The 24,356-nt window shown below is 53.5% G+C and overlaps 2 protein-coding genes and 1 long non-coding RNA gene across 3 annotated transcripts in view; 2 read left to right on the plus strand and 1 right to left on the minus strand.

Annotated features, from left to right (window-relative positions):
• Positions 1 to 4,985: 4,985 nt before the first annotated feature.
• LOC137157483 (uncharacterized) lies at positions 4,986 to 6,519 on the minus strand. Its single transcript, XR_010921128.1, has 2 exons — positions 6,378 to 6,519; positions 4,986 to 5,261 (listed from the first exon to the last, which is right to left on the minus strand). It is a non-coding gene; the product is annotated as an uncharacterized lncRNA (long non-coding RNA).
• Positions 6,520 to 10,240: 3,721 nt separating this feature from the next.
• Positions 10,241 to 19,308, plus strand: KISS1R (KISS1 receptor). Its single transcript, XM_067554754.1, has 5 exons — positions 10,241 to 10,499; positions 15,744 to 15,868; positions 17,332 to 17,467; positions 18,047 to 18,285; positions 18,952 to 19,308. The coding sequence occupies exons 1-5, from the start codon at positions 10,241 to 10,243 to the stop codon at positions 19,306 to 19,308; spliced, it is 1,116 nt and encodes a 371-aa protein (XP_067410855.1).
• Positions 19,309 to 20,978: 1,670 nt separating this feature from the next.
• The window catches only part of ARID3A (AT-rich interaction domain 3A), a 109,090-nt gene continuing 105,712 nt past the window's right edge, over positions 20,979 to 24,356 (plus strand). The window contains exon 1 of the mRNA XM_067559033.1: positions 20,979 to 21,444. The gene's annotated coding sequence lies outside the window, so the exon portion shown is untranslated. The remainder of the gene's footprint in view (positions 21,445 to 24,356) is intronic.

The raw sequence follows: 24,356 nt of genomic DNA on the forward strand, positions 1-24,356 counted from the left end.
GGGGTGATGGCTTAAGCTGAATGTTATGTGGTGTTATTAACAAGGAAATTAATAATGATTAACTTCAGGAAGAAGGTGAGTTTGTGGCCCTGTGAAGTGCATGGGCTATGTTTTAGAGGAGGCCAGGAAAAGCTCTCCCCCCCCCCCCCCCGGGAAATAGGGATTTGTAAAGGAAACTGCCTTTCCCGTTACAGCATTGTTCCTGGGCCTTTATAAAGACTTCTGCTGTAGCCGGCTCGTGTGCATAGTGGCCAGGGATCCACAGCACAAGTCTTTCAAAGCCATGCAGCTGCTTTAAACAACTGTTTAATGACCGACTACCTCCCTCTTGGAGTAGAGCCGTGTAGCTCTGTTCTTCCTTTAAGCCCCAGGAGAAACAAACATAACAGCCTGCAGAGAAAATTATCTTCAGAGGAAAGAATGGCCTCTTTGCTAGCTATTGAAACAGTCGGCTCCGTTCCCTTTTATACCTGTCAAAGGCAGGAACAGCCAGTTCCAAAGGAAATGAAGAAAAGAGTTGTGGTTTCATTGCAATGCAAAGGGACAGGACTCTCTGGGCACGAAGGGAGAGAAGGGGCTTTAAATAACCTATGCCACCTCCTATTCTGGGACCATGCCAGAGTCCCTGGCGTGAATTACAGTAAGGTCGGGGCTGCTCTAACTCACAACTGAGTTGCTGTGACCCACGAAGGCAGTGCAGTCTGGCTATGGCCCCAATCCACCGAGCAGGACACAGAGCCCTAATGCCAGATCGACACTGGGCCTTGCGCAGGGTGAGTTCTCAGGCAGCCACGTTCACCTGCTTTCAGGCCCCTCGACATGGTATAGTAGAGGGGCCTTAATGTAACAGAAAATTAGCTCCATCAGCTCAAAGGGTTGTAAAATGGGAGTATCCCAGATGCCAGAGGAAATCCTTGGTGCCAGAGGGAAAGGAAAGGGCTGTCTGTTCATCAGTCTTTTCTCTAGCTCCCTGCTATATAGCCAAGATAAATGAATGAGAAGCTTTTCCCCTCCAGTCTCTCAAGCATGATGGATGTCTGCTGATTTTTTTAAGTGCCACAGTAAGTTTTCGTATCATGCCCTTCGCTGCCAAGTCACAGGAACAAAGGCAGCACCATGGATCATGCCCTCGCTGCATGCTTATTCAAGTCTTAACAATTGCCCTCAGGTTTAGGAAATATCACAATTTCCAGGCAGTCAAACCAGGTGCGCTGGGTCTTCTTCCCCGGGAGACTTGCCTGGCAAGAAAGGCAGTGAGAGGTAGAAAGTGAGACCTTGAATCGAGTTGCTCAGATCACTGCTAAACTTTCAGTGCTTGCTATTGCATGACTCCCTTGAGTTGAGTCTGGGATGTTTCTCTGGTACAGAAACACCCTAGATTAAAATTCATGAGATCCCACCCTTGGAAGGACGGTCCGGTGGCTAAGGCATTGGACTGGAACTCCAGGTAGCTGGACTCTGTTCCAAGCTCTGCACAGACTCCATCAGTGACCTTGGTCAAGTCACTTAAGGCTCGTCTGTTCAAACAGTTAGTGTGGGACAAGTGGGGTGTAAATCAACTCTAGGCCAGCCATCTGTGTGCATCCTGCTCCGGTGCACCAAAGGTGTGAAACAGGAGTAGATCCAGGGGCAGCAGGGCATTCTTCGCACAAAGCAGTGAGATCCACATGGACAATTAATGCCCAGCAACTAGCATGAGGTAGTGTTCCACCCCAGCTTGCTGCACAGTAACTGTTCTTGTAGACAAGCCCTACGCCTCGTTGTGCCTCAGCTCCCCCTCTAGTGGGAAAAAATGGGGCAATAGCACATCCTTTCTTCAGAGGGGATTGCAGGGAAAACACCTTGAAGATCGTGAGATATTTGGATACTATAATGCGAAGGCCACATAAGCACCTTGGATAGAGAGATGCCGCTCACTTGATGCCATTTTTGTTGTGCATTTTCGCTAGTAAATAAACAGGCTGTCACTGCACAAACCTGTTCATGTTCCTAGCTCCACCTCATTGCTCTGGGATATTACTCCAACTGGAGTTGTAGGTGGGGTCAGAATGTGCGTACCCCATTATTGTGATCATGGGGAGTTCTGCTTGCAAGTTTTCCTCTCCCCTCCGCAACACAGCTATTAAGGAGGGGCTCTTTTAGATGCATGCCTGGGGACCGATGGATCGTTGTCCCGCAGCGTGTGCAGAATCCAGATCAGAATGCTCACACTTCGTACTGGTGTAAGTGACTGCTAAAGGTGCAGGGCAATGAAGAATCAGGCACAGAGTGCAGGGCCTGGTGGGATCAGGCCCCTGGTGTTTTCCGTCCGTGCTGAGCTACTGTACACTGGCATTTGAGAAAGAAAACGGGGTGAAGGGCATCAAAAGGAATCGGAGGACAAATCCCAATGGTGCATCCGCCGGGAATATGAAGACACATTTTTGGCAATGACTCCTATTTATGGAGCATTTTAACCCACTCTGTGTGCTGCAAGGGCCTGTTATTAGCACCACCTTTTGTAAAGAGGAAAATCTCTGCAGGAGTCTGACACTTTAAAATGCTTTTCTTGAGGGGACAAAAAATAAATCCGCTCTCTTTCAGTGGGAAATGTGTCTGCATTGATTGTTTCAGCCACAGAGGGAGGTGTAAAAGGTCCTTCTTTCAAAGCAAGACTTACAGCAGCTGAGGGTATGTCTAGTTAGATAGTGTTTCCACTGCATGTCTCCTGGAAAGTTAGGTGGCAAACACACTTGGAGCCTGCAGACCTGCGGGTTGGGGTTTTTTTTTGCATCACAAGGAGCAACCCACATATAATTCTGATTTCATTAGTTAATTAAAATCATTAATTCTTAATAAAGAAGAGCGTGATGCCCCCATAAAAAGATTTCACTGCTGAGTCCTGGTCTTTGTGACCACTGCTCGGCACTGAGCAGAAGTTTTCCAAGAACGCTCCACGGTGAGAACAGCTGACTTAGAACCCATCGCTGGGTGTGTGTAGCTGGGATTAGTTTTTCCAATGTGCATTATTTTGCACACAGATCTGCAAGATCCCTCTGTAACTCCGCACAGTCTGCTCTGGACTTAACTAAATCATTCCCAACAATGCCAGCAAATCTCTGACAATCACCTGTGCAGAGGAAGCCTGTGGATGGGCCCTACTCAGCATTTCACTCGTTGTCTCTTCCTTTCCCCTGCAACTCCTCTGGAAGCAGCAAAAACAACCAAACGTTTGGAAAGTCACTATCGCCATAGTAAGAGACCGGGATGCCTTTGGTTGGGTTTAAAGAGCCCCAGAATGGGACTGAGTCACAGCCATGCCTCATTCATGTAGCAACGTCAGGGCCAAAAACCAAACAGTGAATGCAGTGCTCATTAAAACATCATATAACCAGCTTCTTTACTCTCCAGAGGCCTGGGGCTCCCAGTTAGTTTCAGTGTTAGGCCCCCCCTTCCCCCGGCCCATCTGCTTCCCTCTTAAATAATACCTTAATGGTGTGTATGTTCTTTTTAGAACTCAAGTAACTATAAGTATTCCGTCAGCATCATTAGCAATGTAGTTGCTTTAATGCATCCAACCACTCAAGAGTGCCCGAGTACCTCTTCAAAAATATAACCACAGCTCGTATGTCTTTTAAGAATGATCGCGCTACATTTGCAAGGGACTTTTAAGGGAGAAATTGATTTCCCAAAGGAAACGGACGATACACAATGGGCTCTCCTGTGCACACTGAACCAACTGCAGGGAGAGAGGGGAACATGCCCCCTCCTTTCTGTGACAGTCACCATGGGGGGGGGTGGTAACGATGCAGGACTCAGACGCAGGCCTGGTGCAGACTAGTGAGTGGTCTTCGGACCCTGTGAAAGAGCTGGATTCCGGTACATCTGGCTAGCTGAGACATTCTCTACACACTCTCAGCTGGTGTACAGCCAACAGAGCCCGCTACTGCACCAACCATCTCCCCAGGGGAATGAGAAGGTGGCACCATGTGGCAGAGGTCCACTTTGCCATGCCAGTCCACAGCTAACATATGGCCCCTTCCCTTAGGGTACATCTCTACTGCAATAAAAAACCCGCAGCACCAAGTCTCAGAGCCTGGGTCAATGGACAGGTTCACAGGGTACAGGCTGCAGGGCTAAAAATTGTAGTGTAGATGTTTGGGCCTGGGGTCCGAGACCTTCCTCCCTCGTGGGGTCTCAAAGCCTGAGCCTGGACATCTACACTACAATGAGCCTGACTCAGCTGCCGCGGGTCTTTTATTTCAATGCACACGTATCCCTAGGGACCAGACCCCACTAGCATAAGTCAGAGCAACCCCGAGGCTGCTCTAACTCATACTGAGGCTGTCAGAGACTGGTCCTCAGCATCAGATAGCTGTAACCAGATCCCTGCCTCTCCCCACTCTTCTGAATGGTGTAGAGTTTGGCTGTGGGACAGAAGCTGGCCCTGGGCCTGTATGGAATCAGTTGGGTCGTGCTTGGAGAGATGCACAGAGCTATCTTTGCAGCCTGTTTTTCTCTATAACCTTGCCAATATTTGTGAAATCCTGGCTGCAGAACAATTATGGCTCCGGGACTCTGCGTGAAGCTGAGAAATTATGCAAAAAAACAAAACAAAACAAAACAAGACAAGAAGAGGAGAAGGATCGGCTGAATGGGAAACGTGTGACCTGAGAGTTTGAGTAGCAAACAATTACATCAGTTCCAAGGTGAGAAGATGGAATGGATCAGGTAGGCTGATGTCGCAGAGACAGCAGATGACAATTCTGAAGGGAAATGTGCTGCCCTATGGCACTTGTAGACCTCAGCTAGCAACATGTGTCTTTCCGGCTGCACGAGGAGCCTGCTCGTGATGCCGTGTCTCTAGTGCAATGCCCACGTGCAAGGCAATGAGACTTGTGTCCCCTCCACAGGCTCAAAGGCTAAAGCCAAGGCAGTGCCACGGTCTCATAGGCCAATGTTAACACAGGGAGATGCTACACAAACCCATGACTCCCCCTTCAATCCCTGTACTTCAGAGCCCAGGGAGGGGGGGGAGACTCCTGCAGATGCAAGGGTGCGCCGCCCTCCATCCCCACCCCTCCGCTTCGGCCACCCTCTTTGTCAAGAATAACTCCGAGCCCCTCTTGTTTAGCGATCCAGTGCAGTTTATTTACAGCATACAATCCCACCACCCTCTCATCACATACAGCATGGCTAGCTGCCTCAGGAGCGTCTGCGGCCAGGTAGGCAGAGCCCCTTGTCTTTGTCCTTCTCCTTTTTCCTGCTTTCTTCACCTGGGCCTGTTTAATAACCCCGGGTTAATTAGGTGGACAGCTGTTTCCCCTGCACCAATCAGGTGCAGGTGTCCCTAGCCAGCTCCAATTTACCTCTCTCAATTTGGGGCTGGCGCAACAGAGGACTGATTAAAGGGTTGCTGCCCAGCCCTCTGTCACAGGCCAGATCCTGCAGGGTGCTGAGCACCTCCCAAGAGTGCCCATTGATTTCAGTAGCAGTGGCACCAATTCAGGTATTTCTTGGGGAGTGGCGGGGGAGGAAACACTGGTCTCCACCCCCCCACAGCAGGGACCCCACTCCGGTCCCCGCTCAGCCCCCCCTCCTCCCGCAGGGGCCTCAGGCCTCCCTTCTCTCTTACTCCTACAGTGCATGAGCCCATGCCACCAAGAGCTGAGCTCTCCCCTGCACCCTGCCACACTGAAACGGATTCCCTGTGGGCCAGGTCACAGCACCATTTGGCCCGGCCACCCCACTGTCCAGACAGAGCAGCGGCCAGGCCAGATTTGAGCAGCGTTGCAGGATTTGATCTGCAGCAGGTCACAACGTCATTTGCTGAAATTTGGCCTGGCCGCCCCTCTGGATGTTGCCACCACGCAGCCAGAGCGATGCTCCAGACAGCTCCAGCAGCAGCCGTACTGATTTAATACAGGACCACTGCTTAAAAGTGCTCCAGCCATGCCCTCCTGCCTCCCCCCGGCTCTGGGGCCTGTGGAATTTTGAGCAAGTGCCTAAACCTTGGGGGTGGAGGTTATCACCCCCAGTCCCTAATGGGCACCATGTTCAGTGGGTGCCCAGCATCCTCCTAGAAGCAGCCCTGTCCATTGCTCAGTTCTAGCTGGCATGCACAGGTGAAGCAGAACAAGGTGTCCATAGTCCTGACTGAGATAGACATTTCATACTCTCCGCCTTTCTTATTCAGCCCACACAAAGCTCCTGTCTCGCCTTAATTTCCGCTGTTCTGCTGCTTTGACTCTCTTCCCCCATCTCCTCTTCACACTCTCTCCTGGCCCCGCCAGCCCCATGTTTCATCAGCACCAGAGCATGTGCCCCCATCTATGTACATTTTGTCTGCGTACGCCTTACATCTGAAAGTCTTCAGCAGCTGCACTAAAATCACCCACCTCCAGCGCTGTTCTGGCAACTTCAGATTGCTCCAGGCCTGTAGGGGGGCTCATCTCCCACTGGATAATAAATGAGTTTGGTGCTGGCTTTCTGACATTTCATCAGCTTCTGTGCAAAGTTTGTCTCCCCTCCTCCTGCTCCCCCGCACCCTTGCTGATTTGGCCATTCTGCAATAACCAACCAGCACGCTCTGTTTTAAAGTGCTAGGGCTAGTAGCAGGCTGACAGCTGCTCCAGGATCCTGCAAGATGCAACACCTTTTTACTTTGTTAATGCTGGAGGCAGTTAACCCTGAGTTCTCTCTGCCGCATCACAAGATTTCAGCTATTTTGCAGCTTGCTTTTAAAGTGCTAGCCATTCCTGGATCCTACAAGCTGAAATCTTCTTCTTTTTTTTTAATGCTAGATAGAATTAGCCTTTGGAACTATCTGCCACCTGACATTTCTGAGGCAGCAGTAATAAAAAAAAAGGATCAGAAATCTATGTGGATGAGACCAACAACTGTGATTGCATGCGGTAAGATAAAAATGATATAGGCTCTCAATCTTCATGCTTCAGGATATAAACTGATCAGCGCATGGTTTCATAAGTGCAGTCTCCATTCATGGTGCAGCATTGTGCAATTAGATGCATACTTTAGGGGATACCTTTCTCAGGCTCTACAGGGAGAAGGACATTGGACTGTCAGAACTACCTGTCTGTTCCAGCGTGACAATAAAAACTTGGCATGTATAATAATAACACTTTCTCTGGCTCTTTGCAGTTAAGGATTTCCAAGGGCTTTGCAACCAGGAAAGTGAAATTCACTCCCATGCAGAGGATCAGTCCAAGACTCATGCACCACTTAAACCACACTGGGGAGAAGTTTATCCATTAATAAATGGCTCCTCACAGCTTCCCTCGAATAAATACAGAGCAGAAATGGAATGACGTCATTTGCCCCAGCTCACAGTGATTCTCTGACAAAGCCAGGAATTACCCAGATCTCCTAATGCTCAGATTCACGACTCAGCCATAAAACTATCTTTCCCCAGAGTAAGCCCCTTTAGCACCCAATCCTGCTTCCACTGAGATCAATGGGGCTTTGCCATTCATGTCAGTAGGGGCACACAGGGCCGTAGCATGTTGAATGCCGTCATGGAAAGTTTTTAAACACAGCCACTGCACCATACCAACATATAGGTAACGCAAATGATCAAGGGACCCGTCTTCCATGCATTATGCAATGCCCTGTCTAAATAATAAAGCACAGAAGCTCATGCATTAGCAGCTCCTAGTTCAAGTCTTTTCTATGTAAGAATGGCCATACTGGGTAGAACCAATGGTTTATCTAGCCCAGAGTCCTGTCTTTAGCCAGTGCGAGATGTTTCAGAAGGAATGAACAGAACAGGGCAATTATCAAGTGATCCATCCCCTGATATCCAGTCCCAGATTCTGGCAGTCAGAGGTTACACCCAGAGCATGGGGTTGTATCCCTGACCATCTTGGCTAATAGCCATTGATGGGCCTATCCTCTATGAACTTTTCTAATTCTGTTTAGAACCCAGCGATACTTTTGGCCTTCACCACATCCCCTAGCAATGAGTTCCACAGGTTGGCTGTGCGGTGTGTGATGAAATACTTCCTTGTGTTTGTTTTAAACCTGCTGCCTGTTAATTTCATTGGGAGACCCCTGGTTCTTTGTTCTGGGAAGGTTTCTAACATTCTGTTTGCTTTTTTGACTCTTGCTGCAGTTGTTTTCAGACACTATCCACAATGACTCATGCTCTCTTTCTTGAGTGGCAACCGCTACTTTAGACCCCATCATTTTGCATGTAGTCGGGATTATGTTTTCCAGTGTGCCTTACTTTGTATTTATCAACATTGCATTTCATCTGCCACTTTCTCACCCAGTCTCCCAGTTTTGTGAGATCCCTTGGTAACCCTTTGTTTCCTTTCCTTTAACTAGTTACTGATCCATAGCCACAGACTGCCTGCCTGACCTTCAGCAAGTCATTAGGGCAGGGGGGGCCAATCCACGGCTCTTTGCATGCATTCTTTGCGCTGGCATTGTATTCGGGGGAGGGCAAGAGAGAGGGAAAAATGCAATTGACAAGCAATTGACAAGGGTAAGGTAAATGTGGCTCTTTGCTGTATGTATAGTTTTTCTTCCTCTCTGACTGGTTGGCCACCCCTGCATTAGGGTATATATGTACTACAAGCAGCACAGCTGAAGCGCCGCAGCTGTAGCTTAGACACTTGCTACAGTGATGGGAGAGATTAACCAATTCGATGAGGGACAACCCACTAGTACAGACCTATCCACCCCCCTTAACTACATCCCCTGTAAGCCCCACACCAAGTGATGTTCCCTCATTATCGATCCCTTGTATCCCTAACTGTCAAAACTATCACCCCCCCCCCCATCCAGGATACTGCAGATTATCCTCTGGTTGTACTCCCCGATTCCCAACTGATCTCTGTACCCCCCCGATAATCTGTACACTATGTCTGGATGTTCAGTAACTACTTTGCTTCAACTCTGTACCATAACTTTTTAAACATTAACTTCAATAAAATGTTTAAATTCCACCTCTCTGAGAGGCGGTAATTCGGTCAATGGAAGAATCCTTCCGCCCTGAGCGCAGAAGTTCTCATCCTATGGTAACGGGGGTCATTTAAGAAAGTTTGGACACATCTTCTGTTTATCCAGTGTACAAGGCCCTGGTGCTAAGATGTTTCCCCAACAGATCCCCTGAGCTGAGAGGAGATAACTGGGCCTCAAGAACACCTTACATTTTCCCAGCCTCTTTCATTTTAAAGCACCTGATTCATTAATGTTCACCTATGGTCCCTAAAGATTATTCTCCCCCTGGCTTTATTCTTGGGGGAGCCAGGGCACTGAGAAGCTGAGAGATATGCCCCAGGGCGTGGAGGGAAACAACCCCCCAGTCCTTCTGAAGTCCTGCCTGCTCCAACCCCCAGTACACACTTCTCCCATCGCTCCCGCGGACCGGGCATCGAAGGAAACCACTTCTGATTTGTTCTAAGCCACTTTTCATTTCTTTAACCGCGCGGTGGGACATCTCCAAGTGGCATCCGGCGGCAGAGAGAATAACGCCTGGGGCCGCTGGGCGTTACGTCTCACGGCCAGCCTGAGCTTGGCTCTGGCAGCAAAACACCCGCTCTTCAGCGGCGCCTCCCCTAAGGGGGGCTGCCGCTCAACTACAAGAGAGCCGGAGAGCGGTCAGCGGGAAAGCAGAACGGCTCTGGAACCGGAGCAGGGCAGGGAGCCGGGGCAGGGGGGAACCGGCGTCCTGGTGCCGGGACCAGGCTTTGCAGCCGCCGGCCTCTCCCTTTGCGGCTTGCGCCCTCCTAGTTCAGCCGTCGGACTCCTGGGTCCCCGTCCAGTCCCCCGCTAAGCTGCTTCTGCTCCGCGCCCGCCAGAGGAGGCGGGGGAGACCCTTCCCCGGGGAGCGAGCGCTGCCTCCCCAGCCCGCTCCCGGCCGGTGCCAAACTTCCCGGCCCGCTTGGAGCCGCCCCCCTGGCAATCGCTGGCCCGGTTCGAGAGCCCGGCCTGCGGCTCCTTGCTCGGCTGAGCCTCGCCTCGGCCAGCGGCGCCCCCTTCCCACACCCCTGCCCCGTGCGCTCCGGGCCCCCTTTCCCCGCCCCTGCCCCGTGCGCTCCGGGCCCCCTTTCCCCGCCCCTGCCCCGTGCGCTCCGGGCCCCCTTCCCACACCCCTGCCCCGTGCGCTCCGGGCCCCCTTTCCACGCCCCTGCCCCGTACGCTCCGGGCCCCCTTTCCCCGCCCCTGCCCCGTGCGCTCCGGGCCCCCTTTCCCCGCCCCTGCCCCGTGCGCTCTGCGCCCCGGGGACGCGGGCACCATGCAGGGCGCATCGGCCGGCGCCCAGCCGTTCAACGACTCGCTCCTGCTCCAGAACCGCTCCGCCTGCGCCGGGAGGCTCCTGCCCCCCGCCTGCGCCAACAGCTCGGCGCCGCCGAGCCCCCCGCGCCTGGTGGACGCCTGGCTGGTGCCCCTCTTCTTCGCCGTGCTGATGGCGGTGGGGCTGGCGGGCAACGCCCTGGTCATCTACGTGATCAGCAAGCACAAGCAGATGAGGACGGCCACCAACTTCTACATCGGTGAGTCCGGCCCCGGGGCGCCCCGGGGTGGGGCTGGGCGTGGGGCGCCCCGAGGCTGGGCAGGGCGCACTGGGGAGCTGCGCGCCGGGCACGGCGGGGCTGGGAAAGCGGGCGCTCGGTGGCCCGGGCAGTTCCTCACACTTCACGCTTCACACACCTCGCTCTGCGTCCTGGGGGGGCTTTCGCTGGCTGCTCTGTTCTGGGCGGGGGGCCAGGGCCCGGTGTTCGTTGTGGGGCAGCAGGTCCCCGGCCAGCCCCTCGCACCCCGCTCCTTCCACCCGGCCCATGAATCAGATCGGCTGGATAGGGCTGGGCGACTAGCCCCCGGACCCGCGAAGGGTGGCCCTGCATAGACAGAGTGGCCGAGTCCCTGGACACCCCAGGCTGTGCCCTGGGCAGGGAGAGCCTCTGCCGGACACGGCCCCAGCTGTTCTGGATGCAGCTGTTCCCCCACCTGATTCTTTTTTGCAGCTGGGTCCCTCAGGCATCCCCGCTGGGGTGTATGGCGGGGTGTATGGGTGGGGGACAGCTGCCCTTGATCCCTCTCATGCCATGGGAATACGCAGTGAGAGGAAAGGATGGGGTCCCTGAACCCCTTCATTTCACACCCTCCTACCTGCCTTTCCTTCTCCCCCTTTCCTGCTTGATGTACCCCCACCCCTCCTTCGGGAGGCTGCTGTTAGTATTAACCATTTGTATTACCGTAACCCCCAGGAGCCCAGGCATGGGCCAGGGCCCCACTGGGGCTGGGCACGGCCCAAAGAGAACGAAACTGGAATGCGCCTGCTGTCACAAGGCAATGCAGAGGGCCAGCGGAGCTGCTCCTGCCCCCTTGGTAACTCCGCCTTTGTGAGCCCAGGGGTGCGGATTCCTAGGACAGAAACACACACACCCCCTCCTGCTGTCAGGGACTCACTGAATGTCCCCAGCTAAAGATCCCACTATGATCAGTGAGCATGACTGGGGTTTTCCTCCGCCCTGGACCTGGAAGTGACTGCTGGCTACAATAAAAAATTCTGCCTAGCCAGAGGAAACTGCAGGGCCATTTCCTAGGCAGGTGAAGAGGCCATTGGGGTACTGTGAGAGCACTAGGAAGGAGGCTGGGAACATGCCCAAGGGAAGACCCATATCTCTTACAGCCCAGAAGGGGAATATAGCATCCAAACCTGTGTCCTGGCTCCTCTGCCCCCAGGACCCACCTCCGCCTTCACCCCAGCAATCTCCGCTCCTCCGAGCTGTGGGCAGCAGTGACAGGCACGTGCCTGTTCTTCGTTGCTTTGCATCTAGTTTCTTGGTCCCTTTTGTGAAATCTCACGTGTTGCCCAATAAAAGAACATTCAGGTCTAAAACCTGCCTATGCCGTCCCCTCCTTCCCCATCCTTGCGTCAGCTGCTTTTACAATTAATATCCTGGCTGGGCTTGGAGCGGCTCATTGTGAGAATTTGCTGTTCCGTGTGCAGTAACCCAGGTTACTGAGAGCATCTTCTTCCACTAAACTACGGAGGGACCTGATCCTGCACAATATCGTCAACAGGGGCCTGATCCGCAGGTGCCGTCATTTCTACCCCTGCAAAGGGGACGCGAGATGCTCTCCGCTCCCAGTTCTCCACTTTCGTTGGTGGGACTGTTTTGTGGTGTCAGTCACCAGACAAAGCGCCAGGCAGGGCTGAATCAGGCCCTCACAAAGGTTTCAGTGCTAGTAGGGCCAGGCACCTGGGATAGGACGATGAAGTAAGTGACACTCGGTTGTACTGAAAAGGGCTTAAATTGCACGAATGTCTTCGCCTGACGAAAGCTGTTCCTGGCGTACAGGGCTCACTGCCAGCCCCGGCGTTTGGGTGCGGGGGTGGATCTCATCTTTGGCCATTCTGAAGCCCTGGTCAGGCATTCGGAGGTGGCTGGATAAAAGATCCACCGGCTCCACAATGCATTCTCACGGTGGCTTCATGGCCCACCTCCCTCAGCAGGTCAGGTCTGCCTGAGCAAAGCAAACCTTCAGGACTTCCCCACATAGCTTCCCCATCCCTTACTGAAGCATTGTCAATCCACCACCGCTTCCCAGAATGCTGCCGCAGCCCAGCAGCACCGGGGTTAACCAGGACATCCCAGCAGACCCCAAAATGAGCCAGGAGAGCAACTGTCCCAGGACTCTGAGGAAACCCTGGCCCTGGGGGATAGTGACTTGCGGTACCTTGATTGCTTTAAAAAATAAGCACAATGCAATGCATTAAACAGAGAGGGCCGGTGCCTGGTGTCAAATTGAAGGCAATGGAGCTACGCTGTTTTATACCAGCTGAGGACCAAGGCCATACAGACCTATATTGACCATTTCCCCCTTGCTGCTTCCCGTGATGCAGAACATAGCCCCAAAGCACTGCTTGCGACATCCCCTCTGAATAGCCAAGGGGCCCTGCTTCACAAAACCAGGCTGAAATCATGACAGGGTCAGCAGCAAAAGGGTTACTGTTAGTGTGACGCCTTTCACTATCATTCTCAAATCAGAGAAGCCACCTGGAGTCAGCAGTAAGACCACAAAAGTGGGACACTGATACCAGTGAACAGCAGCCCACACCAGTTCACTGCCACGAGTAGGTTTGTAATCGAGGCGAGGTGAGCCATTTAACTGGACTGAGGTGAAGGCCAGGGTTAAGCAGCAGGTTTGAAATCCTGACACTTCCTGACAATGCAGGTTCAAATCCCAGCTGCATCAGCCCAGCCCTTCACCTTTCTGTGATAGCTAAATTGAATATCACCTTCATGCTTCAGGGCACAAACTAGCTCTAACTGACAGGGGTCAGGAAGAAGTGTTCCCCCCAGACAGATTATTCCTGTGGGGCTTCTTGCATCTTCCTCTGAAGCAGCTGTTCCTCTGGCTACTCTCAGAGACAGGATATGGGGCTAGATGGGCCTTTGTTCAGATCTGGTCGTTCCTATTCATAAGCCCTGAGAGGACACTTTATGAAACTATGTCTTATCTGTCCTCTGTGAACATTAAAGACCTCCGGGTCCATAAGAATAGGGAGGGTTTTCCCTAGTGTCCTTAGCCAAAATTTGCCCTCCTACTACTTCTGTGAAGAATGAATAGCTGCCCTGCTCTACCCCAGAGGCAGCTGCTACACAGGTGAAAGGCTTTGGTCTGCCATGCCTGTGTGCAATGTAATAGACTCCCATGTCCCATTGTCTGGAATCACTGGAATGCTGAATCCTTTCGCTGGCATGGATCAAAGGGAAAGAGGTATGTCATCATTCAGGAGGCTCAGCGAGTGGATTCTACTGAGTGCGTGAGTATATAATAGATCAGTTGTGCATTACAAGGCTATTATTCTATTATTCCCTCTGAGGTTTTCCAGGTGCCAAAGCCCTTTCATTCTCAGTCATTTACCCATGAAATTGCCAAAGGCAAGAGCCAAGAAGCTGCGCTAAGCTCCCACAGGTACATAGCATGCAGTGGATAATGCAACCTGCAAAGAAATAGCACAGAGGAGGAGAGGGAAACACAGTCCCTGACTGGGGAAGGGACCGAAAAGGAGAGCCAGGGAGCAGATAGCTAACGGGCTGAAATTCTGTATCTCCTTCAACACCCCTCTCTGCTCGGCTCCGGTGAGAAGTAGGATGTCACAAGCACTCTGCTTCGCCAAAGGGCTGCCCAAGCATGAATCTGGACTTGCCTCTTCCCAGCTCGAGGAAGGAGGTAAACGTGACCCCTTTTCTACAGATGAGGAAACTGAGGCACAAGAGGGGTGTGGTGACTTGTTCCAGGCTGCACAGCAAGCCAAGTGTCAGAGCTGAGATTAGGTCTTTGTGGTTCCTGGCTCTTAGCCCCCTGCTCGAAGCACTAGACCGTGCTGCCTCTGATGTTACTAGAACCTCCCCCTCCCCCCAACCCCGCACACCTTGCAAATCTCACTCCAGGTCCTCTTTGCATATGGCCCAAATCCAGCAAGGAGCCAAGCAGCATCTGGGACGCACTCAGCACCCTCCAGGCTCAAACGTCCGCTCCGATGGAGCAATTATTTCCCCTTAGCCAGTGTCAAGGCTCTGCTCTGTCAGGGATAGGGCTCCTCTCCAAAGGCCGGGCTCCCAGCCCCCAGGCTGGGGCTTGATCACAGTACACGGGTTGGGCCGTTCTCTGTAACGGGCCAAGTCCAAGCTTCCAGGGCCGGATCTGGGGGTAAGTCTGAGCCAGTTGAGAGGCTGTTGGGATGGGTGTAGCTGACACCTTCTTCCAGCCCATCAATGTGTATGTAGTTTGCCTAAGAGCCTAATTCTTCTCTCACACTGGTGTAAACCTGGAGTAACACCCCTGAAGCCAATGGAGTTAATCCAGATTCATGCCAGTGCAAAGGAAACCCTTCCTCTCTTGTACAGCCAGCTGGCCCTTAAACCCCCCAGTCTCCCCTTACATATCTCCTCTGACCTTGGCCCTTTGGGTGTAGTGGAATCTGAGAGGGAATCTAAGCTGGTTTAACCCACAGACCCAGGAGCTGGAAGATGGGGGTTGTAAACTTGATGGAGGAATCCTTCAGGTGAAGCTCTCTGGCTTGTGTTCTGCAGGAGCTTAGACTAGGTGGTCACAATGGTCCCTTGCAGATCCTCAGCTGGTGCAAAGGGACCCAGCTCCATTGACTTCACTGGAGCAATGGCAATTCACATCAGCCGAGGCTCAGCCCCTGTGAATCTCTATGTGGCGGGAGGAAAGCAACTAACAGATGGGTGGAAATATAAAAGGCTTCCAGTCTGGTGCTCTCCTCCCTGGACCGGGCCACTCCAAGTGGAACCATGCAGTACTGGCTGCAGTGGACATTGACACCAAAGGCCCTTTACCTGGGGTGAAGAGAAGAGGAAATCAAACAGAGCCTGGGGCATACATAGAAAGAGGGTCAGTTGTTCTGGACAAGTCCATTTTCCAGCAGCAAAGCCGTGGTTTCAGATCCGTTGCCAGAACGGCAGGGGGGTGACAAGAACTGAAGCAGCAACGGCCAGCTTGTTCGCCTTTTTAATTGCTCTGTGGTATCTAAGCACCTCACCATCTTTAGTGGATTTAGCCTCACCACACCCCTAAGAGGCAGGGCAGAGCTATTGTCCCCAATATCACACAGGGGGGAAACTGAGGCACGGAGCTACTAAGTGACTTGCCCACGGTGGCCCAGGGAGCCTGTGGCCGAGGTAGGATTTGAACCAGGCCTCCAAAGTCCTAGACTAGTGTCCTAATCACTGCATTATCCTTCCTTTTTCTTTTGACAGCCAACCTTGCCGCCACGGATATCATCTTCCTGGTATGCTGCGTGCCGTTCACTGCCATGCTGTATCCCCTTCCCGGCTGGATTTTCGGAGAGTTCATGTGCAAGTTTGTCAATTACATCCAACAGGTGAAGCGTCAGCCTGGGGCTTCACTCACTACCGTTGGCGGAGCTGGGGCCGCTAGAGGTTTTTAGTCTGCAAAGGAGAGAGAGCGTGGAGAGCAACAGGATGAGCTTTGCTCTCTCCTTGCACCTGGGCGCCTCCCATATACATTTCTCAAGCAATTGCACAGGAGGGCACGCACCCAGGCTTCACAGAGGTGCAAGCCATACATGCATGCAGCCTGTGTGCACGGGATACAAAGCGAGAGGTTAGATAAAAAACGTGCTCTTGCTGGAAGGTTGCAGCATCACGTGACTTTTACTCTGAGTTGTCAGAACAATGAACACACAGTGACCAAAACCAGAGAGAGACAAAGCAGGCGGCTCTGTAAGGCAGCGAGGCCCAGCTCAGGAAAGGGATCTCGGAGTCATCATGGATAGTTCTCTGAACATTTCAGCTCAGTGCACGGCAGCCGTCAAAAGGGCTAACAGAATATTAGGAACTACTCGAAAAGGGATAGAAAATAAGGCAGACAATACAATAATGCCACTTTATAAATCCATGGGATGCCCACATCTTGAATACTTTGTCTAGTTCTGCTCACCCCATTTCAGAAAGGATATAGTGGAATTAGAAAAAGTTCAGAGAGGAGAAACAAATATGAGCAAGGGTATGGAACGGCTTCCATACGGCTAAAAAGATTAGGGTTGTGCATCTTAGGAAAGAGATGATGAAGGGGGGATATGAGAGGGGTCTATAAAATCGTGACTGGTGTGGGAAAAGTGGCTAGAGAAGTGTTATTTACCCTTTCACCCAATACAAAAAGCAGGGGTCACCCAATGAAATGAATAGGCAGCAGGTTTAAAACAAACGTAAGTGAGTAACTTCTTCACACAACGCACCGTCAGCCTGGGGAACTCAGTGTCATGAGATGTTGTGAGGACCAAAAGCATAAAAGGGTTCAGATAAGGGCTAGATAAGTTCATGGAGGATAGGGCCGTCAATGACTAATAGCTAACGTGGTCAGGAATGCAACCCCATGCTTGGGGTGACCCTAAACCTCTGACTGCCAGCAGCTGAGCGTGGAAGACAGGGTGGATCGCTGCAGAATTGCCCTGTTGTGTACACTCTCCCTGAAGCTTTTGCCATTGCTACTGTCAGAGACAGGATACTGGGCGAGGTGGACCATTGGTTTTACCCAGCAGGGCAGCTCTGATGTTCTTATGTAAATTACCCCACCTTGATTTAGGCTGGTGTTTTTCAGCCAGACCGCTCCTCTCAGATGGCATACTTCCAGCCTGCAAGCAAGACCAGGAATCCTCCGGCTCCTAGAGTGATAGCTTGCATTTCCAACACCGGAAGGGATTTCCAGACATAGAGGGCCAGATACTCAGCTGCTGTGAGCCGCTTGGTGCGTGCCCACGGTGAAGTTCCCCCAGCCAACTCCGTTCCAATGGGCTCCCCTCTCCGCTTCTGCCTCCCATTGCAGGTCTCCGTGCAGGCCACCTGCGTCACCCTGACGGCCATGAGCGTGGACCGCTGGTACGTGACCGTGTTCCCCCTGCGCTCCCTGCGCCAGCGCACCCCCCGTGTCGCCGTCGCCGTCAGCCTGGGCATCTGGATCTGTGAGTAGAGCCGGCATGGGCAGGGAGGACTGGGGAAACGTGGCCCTCTTGGAGGGGGGAGTGGTGCCAGGGGGGGCAGAGATGAGCTGGCTGGGAAGCAGCTGTCCCCTGAGCGCTCGGAGGAGGAAGGGGAATGGAGAGGTGAACGCGGGCAGGAGGGGACAGAGCCTGCTGTGTAAGGGCCCCTTTAGTTTTTAAAGGGACCAGGCCAGAACCATCCGTGGGCCTGCTTTGCAAAGCCACACCCTACCTGGGGTGGGGACACCTGTAACACATACCGCCAGCAGCTTCAGCTCAGGCATCAGGTGGGGTCCTTCCTCACCCTGGGAGAATGGGCCGTGGGTGCCTGTGATCCTCATATCCTGGTTCTGCCCCTTCCCTTTGTGCCTCCAACCCACTCCCCCTGCTACCTGTGGTCCTTCCCAGTTCTGGGTCAGTTCTGTTCCTACACCCTGCTCTCCCACTGGCCGCGATCCCGGTTCTGGTTCAGTTTGGTCCCTTCGCCCCCTGCCGACCACCAGAGCAAGCGCCCAGCCTGGCGTTGGGTCTCTGACTCCAGAGCTTGCTGCCCCGCGGCAGGTTCCTTTGTCTTCTCCACCCCGGTGCTGATGTACAACAGGTTGACGGAGGGCTACTGGTTCGGGCCGCAGACCTACTGCAGTGAGTCCTTCCCCTCCGCCGCCCATGAGAAAGCCTTCATCCTCTACAACTTCCTGGCTGTCTACCTGCTGCCCTTGCTGACCATCTGCGTCTGCTACATGGCCATGCTCTACCAGATGGGGCATCCCACTGTGGAGCCCATCGATAACAACTACCAGGTAACTCCCAGTCGGGGGCAAGCGCACAGGCAGAGCCACATCAGACCTGATCTCCAGATGCTATGAGCATCCGCAGCTTCCACTGGCTCCAGCTGGAGTTGATGCTGGTCAGGACCTCTTGGCCATAGGGCCAGATTTCTCCCTGGCCTCTGCATACGAAAGCACGTGCACGATGACGCTCGTGTGCCTGGCCCGGTGTCTGCAGATATGTGCATGTATATGCACCTGTGTCCGCATGCATGAATAAATGCTGCCGTTTGCCCCCATGCACCAACCCCTCTGTTTGCACGTGAAAGCACGCAGAGGCACCCACTGTTACTTGCATGTGTGACCCACTCCATGTGATGCACTGTCACCCCCCCCCGGCCCCCCGAGTGGCTGAGCTGTAGTTAGTGGTTGCTGAGGCTGCCACTGCATTGTTCTTTCAGCACAGGCAGCAGAGGCTCCTGTGCTCCTATCCCGAGGTTCCCCGGTGCAATCCCCATTACCAATGACCCGCTGAGGGGCATGGTGTTATAAACACATGCCACCCCTTAGCATGTCTGCACCTGCGTACCTGTTTGCACATGTTGACCTGCTGGCATGATTGCTTAGCTCCCACCTGCGCTGCAGAGCCTGCTAGCTGTGAAGGGTTAACGCATGCGCCTTGTCTCTCTGGGTCGCAAGGTGCAGCAGCTGGCTGAGCGCTCGGAGGCCACGCGGGCCAAGATCTCCCGCATGGTGACCGTCATCGTGGTGCTCTTCACCATCTGCTGGGGGCCTGTGCAATTCCTCATCCTCTTGCAGGCCTTCAGCCCCAGCTTCCAGCGCAACTACTACATCTACAAGGTGAAGATCTGGGCCCACTGCATGTCCTACGCCAACTCCTCCGTCAATCCTATCGTCTACGCCTTCATGGGGGCCAACTTCAGGAAAGCCTTCAAGAAGGTCTTCCCCTTCATCTTCAAGCAGAAGGTGGGCAGCGCCAACGTGGGCAACGCCAACGCTAATACCGAGATGCACTTCGTCTCCTCGGGCACATAGTGGGGTGGACGTGAGACCAGCTGCCTGCCCCTCTGCTGCTAAGAACTTGCAGCTCCGGGAGCCTTTCATCCACCACTGTAATGTAGCCACCTCTGGGGTTGGAAGGCAGCAGCTGTTTGTATAGCCCAGAGCAATGCTGCCTGGCAGTTTGGGACAGGAAGTGAAGGGGTACACTCTGAATGGAGAGGCAGGCAGGCAGAATGCGATTACCCCAAAGAGACCAGGGCTACACTACTCCTGCTAAGAAACGGTCTGGGACTTTTAACCCCCCACAGAAACAGAACCTCTGCTTTTCATATGAAAGATGTCGTGCTCCAACAGCACCGAGCGCCTCAGCGGAGGAGAGCGCCCCCTTCTGGATCACTGGCAGCACCTTGGATGTCTGGTCTCCCACCTGTGTGCTTGTCCAGTGGCTCACCTGTTGACGGACTTGTTGTGTAATTCACCCATCGTGGCAGAGCCGATACGGGGGTGAAGGTACATATCTCAAATCCAGGGAATTGCTTCTGTTGTATAAAGACTAGACTGGCCTGGTTTTCCAAACTGGCTTATTCTCAGAGGCACTCTTCTAGGACCAGTGAAAACCCAGCCATCTCCCTACAAATCCCCCCCCAGTGAAAGCTGGGGACCATCATTAAGGACTCGCTTAACGGAGGGGTTGGGAATAAACTTTTCCCGGGGTCAGGCTCTAACTTAAGAAAGTATGTGGCTCCCATCACCCTGGCAGCTGGGCACCGCACACTCTTTATGACATTTAGCCTCCCATCCCCGCCTGTGAGGTAGGGAATTATGGGAACCGTTATCCCCTTTTATAGAGGGGGAACTCAGGCACAGAGGAGTTAAGTGACTTGTCTAAGGTCACAAAAGGAGCCTGGAGCAGAGCAAGGACACGAACCTGGCTCGCCAGGATGCACGTCTAGCACCCTAACCCCCTGGGCCAGGTTGTTCCTGTGGAAGCTCTTCCACCTTCCTCTGAAGCAGCTGGTGCTGGCTATTCTCAGAGAGAGGGTGCAAAACTCAATGACCCGGGGCTCAGAGAGAGCCTGCTTCTGGCATGACTGCCTTGAGTGTAATCGACGCATGGACCCTGGCTAAGACTAGCTGAGGGGGGAGTGTCTGAACAGGGGCCAGCAGCGCATGTTTGCCATTGGCCTCTGAATAATATGCCAGGGGAGCAGATTTCTGAGGACCCAGGAATTGATACCAGGGGAAGGTGGGGGAAGATCTGAGCCTATCCCAGTTCATGACCCCTGTGACCACCCCAGGCCAGGGAAAGCAGGCGGCTAAACCCAGCTCCCTGCGGTGGGTGGAAGGTGGGCTCTGCCGCTCAAGGCCTCGCTCACAGTACAAAAAAGAGGTGACTCAGATTCCAGCGGGGGCTGGAAGGTTTCGGGCTGGGCGCAGCTCCCGGTGTTTATGTACAAATGCTCTCTGCGGAGGCAGCTATGGACAAACGCCACCCACTGCTTTGGGCTTGTGGTGGCTTCGCTCCGCTTCCTGGTCTTGTTGAGCGTGGAGAGAAAAAAAACATTGGCTGTTTGTTTATAAATGGAGTAAAGCCACGTCTTTTGTTAGCCTCGGCCGCTGAGTCTCCCTTTATCCCTTCCAGGAGCCCACCACCGCCTCTGCTTGAAACGGATTAGCCTCTAGGTGTTTTCATGGAGCCAATTAGTGCCAGACGGGTGTCAGCTGAGAGCAGACTACTCGTCTCCCTTATGACCCAGCTCTGGGGTAGGGAAGGGGAGCTGAAATCCCCCTGCTTGGTTTGATGGTGCATCTCAGCCTAGGTTCCCCCAGTTAGGGTGCTACAGAAACCCGGACCTCTGCTCCAAGGCAGGGCTCGAATTGGGATGGGAGCGAGACAGGCCCCCTAGACTCAGCAGCTCAATTGGGCACCGCTGGCCTCTTTTACTGGGGCTCCGGGGGGTCCTGATGCAGTTACCCCTGCTGGGGGGCAGATGGGCAGCAAAGAATTGTGGGTGCTGGGTTGCCTAGGAGAAAGAATTGTGGGTGCTGGGTTGCCTGGCAACAGGCACCGCTCGGTGCTGTCCCATCATCTCTTCATCCCCGCCTGGCCGTGGAAGTGGCAGCTGCAGCCGTTCAGGCAACGTCTCCCCTCCCTCTCTCCGGGAGCAGGTAGGTGCAGCCCAACTGTGTGGCTGGGTTTCGGCCCAGTCGGGAAAGGAATAAGCCCACACGGCTCCCCGGCGCTGGGGTTTGTTCATGGCTCCCTGTAACTGGCTGGCCTGCCCCTGGAAGGGTCTGAGGTCAGCCCTATTAGATGATCAGCCCCAGCTAGGAAGGGGGCAGCCATTGCTGTCCAGGGCTTTGTCAGGAAGGGAGATACATACCGGAAGGAAATGGGTGCCTGTGGCTGGGTGTGGAGCTGGGGGAAGAAAGGTGCAAAGTGCCTCTGCAGCCAGGTCAGGGGAAGAGCGTCCTTATAAATAAAAAGCCTGAGGAGACTTTGGGCGTGGGGTTATCCTGCCTGGGCTGGGGGGACGGGCTAGCAGCTTTACGCTCCTCCTCTGGTAGTCCTGAGGGCCCTGCTGTGCTTCCTCCTTGTCCTTTAAACCTCACCCGACCCCATTCCCCCCCTCCTCCGGCATGCACACGCACGGTGATGTAGGATACAGGAGCTGGAAGGCGAAGTCAACTGAGTTCGAACTGGAAAGGCACACGTTGGTCACGGGGAGGGTGATTAGCCGCTGGAGCAGATGGCCAAGGGACAGGGTGAATTCTCTATCACTGGGAGTGTTTCCCTCAAGGTTGGAGGTAAAAAAAATCCCCCCTAGTTCGACCCCAAGTGTCGGGCTGGACGCAGGAATCGCTGGGTAGGTTCTCTGGTTTGTGCAGGCGGTCAGCCTCAATGATCCCAACGGCCCTTCTGGCCTTTGTGTTTATTAACCCCCCCTGGGCAGTAGAAACAGCCCCCAGACACAGCCCCATCGAGCAGGGCACCTTGAAGAGACACAAGCTGAGAAGGGATATTCAAGGCAAATTGGCTTTGCTCCTGGGGCCGGGCACCAGAAGCCAGCAGGGCATTGACAGCCCCCTAACTACAACTGTCTGGTGGTCAGTGTGTTTTGGCGTACTTCAGGCCCCACCAAACTCCCACTGCAACTGGCCTGCGTCTGGGCAACTATTTCTGGGAGGCAAAGGGCTGCCCAGGCGGTGGAGACTGAACTCGCTTCGTGCCCCCGAAGAGCAGGGTAGAAGCGCGCTGGACGGGGCTGGCGTGTCTGGGAAGCTGGAGTTCCCACCGGTTTGCAAGCAGACGCCACCTTTGGTCCTACTCCCCAGCAGAGCAGGGGAGACACAGGCGCGTGCTCTTGAGTGGATTTTGGATGTGGTGGCAAGAGCCAGACCCCATGTCCTGCATGCACTGGTAGCAGGCTCTGGCAGCCCTCTGGTGATGGGGTGCCATTAATCCCCCCAAACAAGTGTGATTGTCCAAAACACCTGCAAAAAAAAAAAAAAAGCAAAATAAGCAGGGATGATCATAGGGCTGCTGTGGATGAGGTGGGGGGAGGAGTTTAGGGAAATCTCTGGGTATGCAGAGCCCCATCTCCTTTGAAACACCCAGGCCATGGCAGTTATACTGCGGTAGCTGAGTGCCCAGAAATTGCAGCGCTTAACTAACTTCATGCAGAGAGGCCAAGAACTGAGTGGGCCGGGGAGACTGGACGCCCCAGTCAGCCCAGGGTGGGGGAGGGCTGCTCATCTCCGAGTTGAGAAACAGCAGCTGAGCGGAGTAAGGGAGCTGCTCTTGGTGTGAGAGGATTTCAGTGTCAGGTGGCTGTCACTTAGCAGGGGAGCACAGGGAAGAAGAAACCTCTTCTTTGATTGCCTGATGGTGAAATGTACAAACCTAGGAGCTGATTGTCCCTGAAGGGACAGTAGCTGGGGCTGGGGGAAGGGGGATGGAGGTCTCCCTTTCTGAGTATCTCACCTGCAACTCACAGCCACTTGGAACTTCCTGTGCCTGATTATCCCCCATGCCTCAATCCCTTGTAAGCAGTGCATGGTGTTCTCAGGCTGGAAGAAGGGTCTCTGAGTGCCTTCCAGGCAGAAAGGGAACAAGAGGCGGTGGATGGAAATAAAGGAGTGAACAGAAATGTTCGTGCCTTCGCTGGCTTTTGTGTGAAGAGAAATGGAAAAACTACGGGAAATGGGGCAAACGTTACATTGGCTTTTCAGCTAGGAACGGTGAGCGCTGGGATGGGAGACGCTTAGACAATGATTGGGGACAAAGGAGTTTCTGGTTCATCCTGCAGCTTTGGCACTGACGTGTTTGTACCCATCCCAGTTCCCTGTGCTTTAACCACTAGACAAAATAGTCCCTACGAGAGCTGGGAATCGAATCCAGCAGCCCTGGTTCCCAGCCCTCTGTTCTAACCAGTAGAAAACTCCTCCTCTACAGCCCTATAGCTTAAGAATCTGTAACATTACTGCTTAGAGGAAAAAAAACCCTTTGCTTTGGCAAGACTCCACAAGATGTCAGCTCCCTTTAACTAAGCCTGCTCTTCCAGTGTGTAATTGCAAGAAATTGCTCCAAGCCTGCTAATTATAAACGTGTTTCTTGGCATTCTGCTTATTGTCCGCTCTGTGCCTCATGCTCCATCTGCACCTGGCATAGACAAATCTGTGCTCCCCACTGCCTGGTGTTTCAGGCCTGTCTGCCAATCCAGGATCCCAGCTCTGGGAGACAGATGCACAACTCAACTGCCTGCAGCCGGTCTGTGGTCATTGCTTTTCACACCACTAGATGGAGAAATGTCCCCACCAGAATGAAAGCCAGGCACATGGAGGACAGGCGATTGCTGAAATAATAATAAACTAGTTTACAGGCACAGGCAGAGATCGTGCCCCATTAAAGTCAATGGGAGCTTGGCCGTTGATTCCAATGAGCGTAGGTCAAGCCCATATAGCACTTTTCAGCCATCAGTCTGAAGCACTTGATAAAGCCAGAGGACATGGTATGATTCTCTGTTTTAAAGACAGGGAAACTGAGGCACAGAGGGGCAGAAGTGAGTTGCTTGAGGTCG

The sequence above is a fragment of the Emydura macquarii genome, unplaced genomic scaffold, assembly GCF_026122565.2.
Source record: "Emydura macquarii macquarii isolate MOO-44397 ecotype Brisbane River unplaced genomic scaffold, CSIRO-AGI_Emac_v2 contig_306, whole genome shotgun sequence".
Classification (NCBI taxonomy): Eukaryota; Metazoa; Chordata; order Testudines; family Chelidae; genus Emydura; species Emydura macquarii.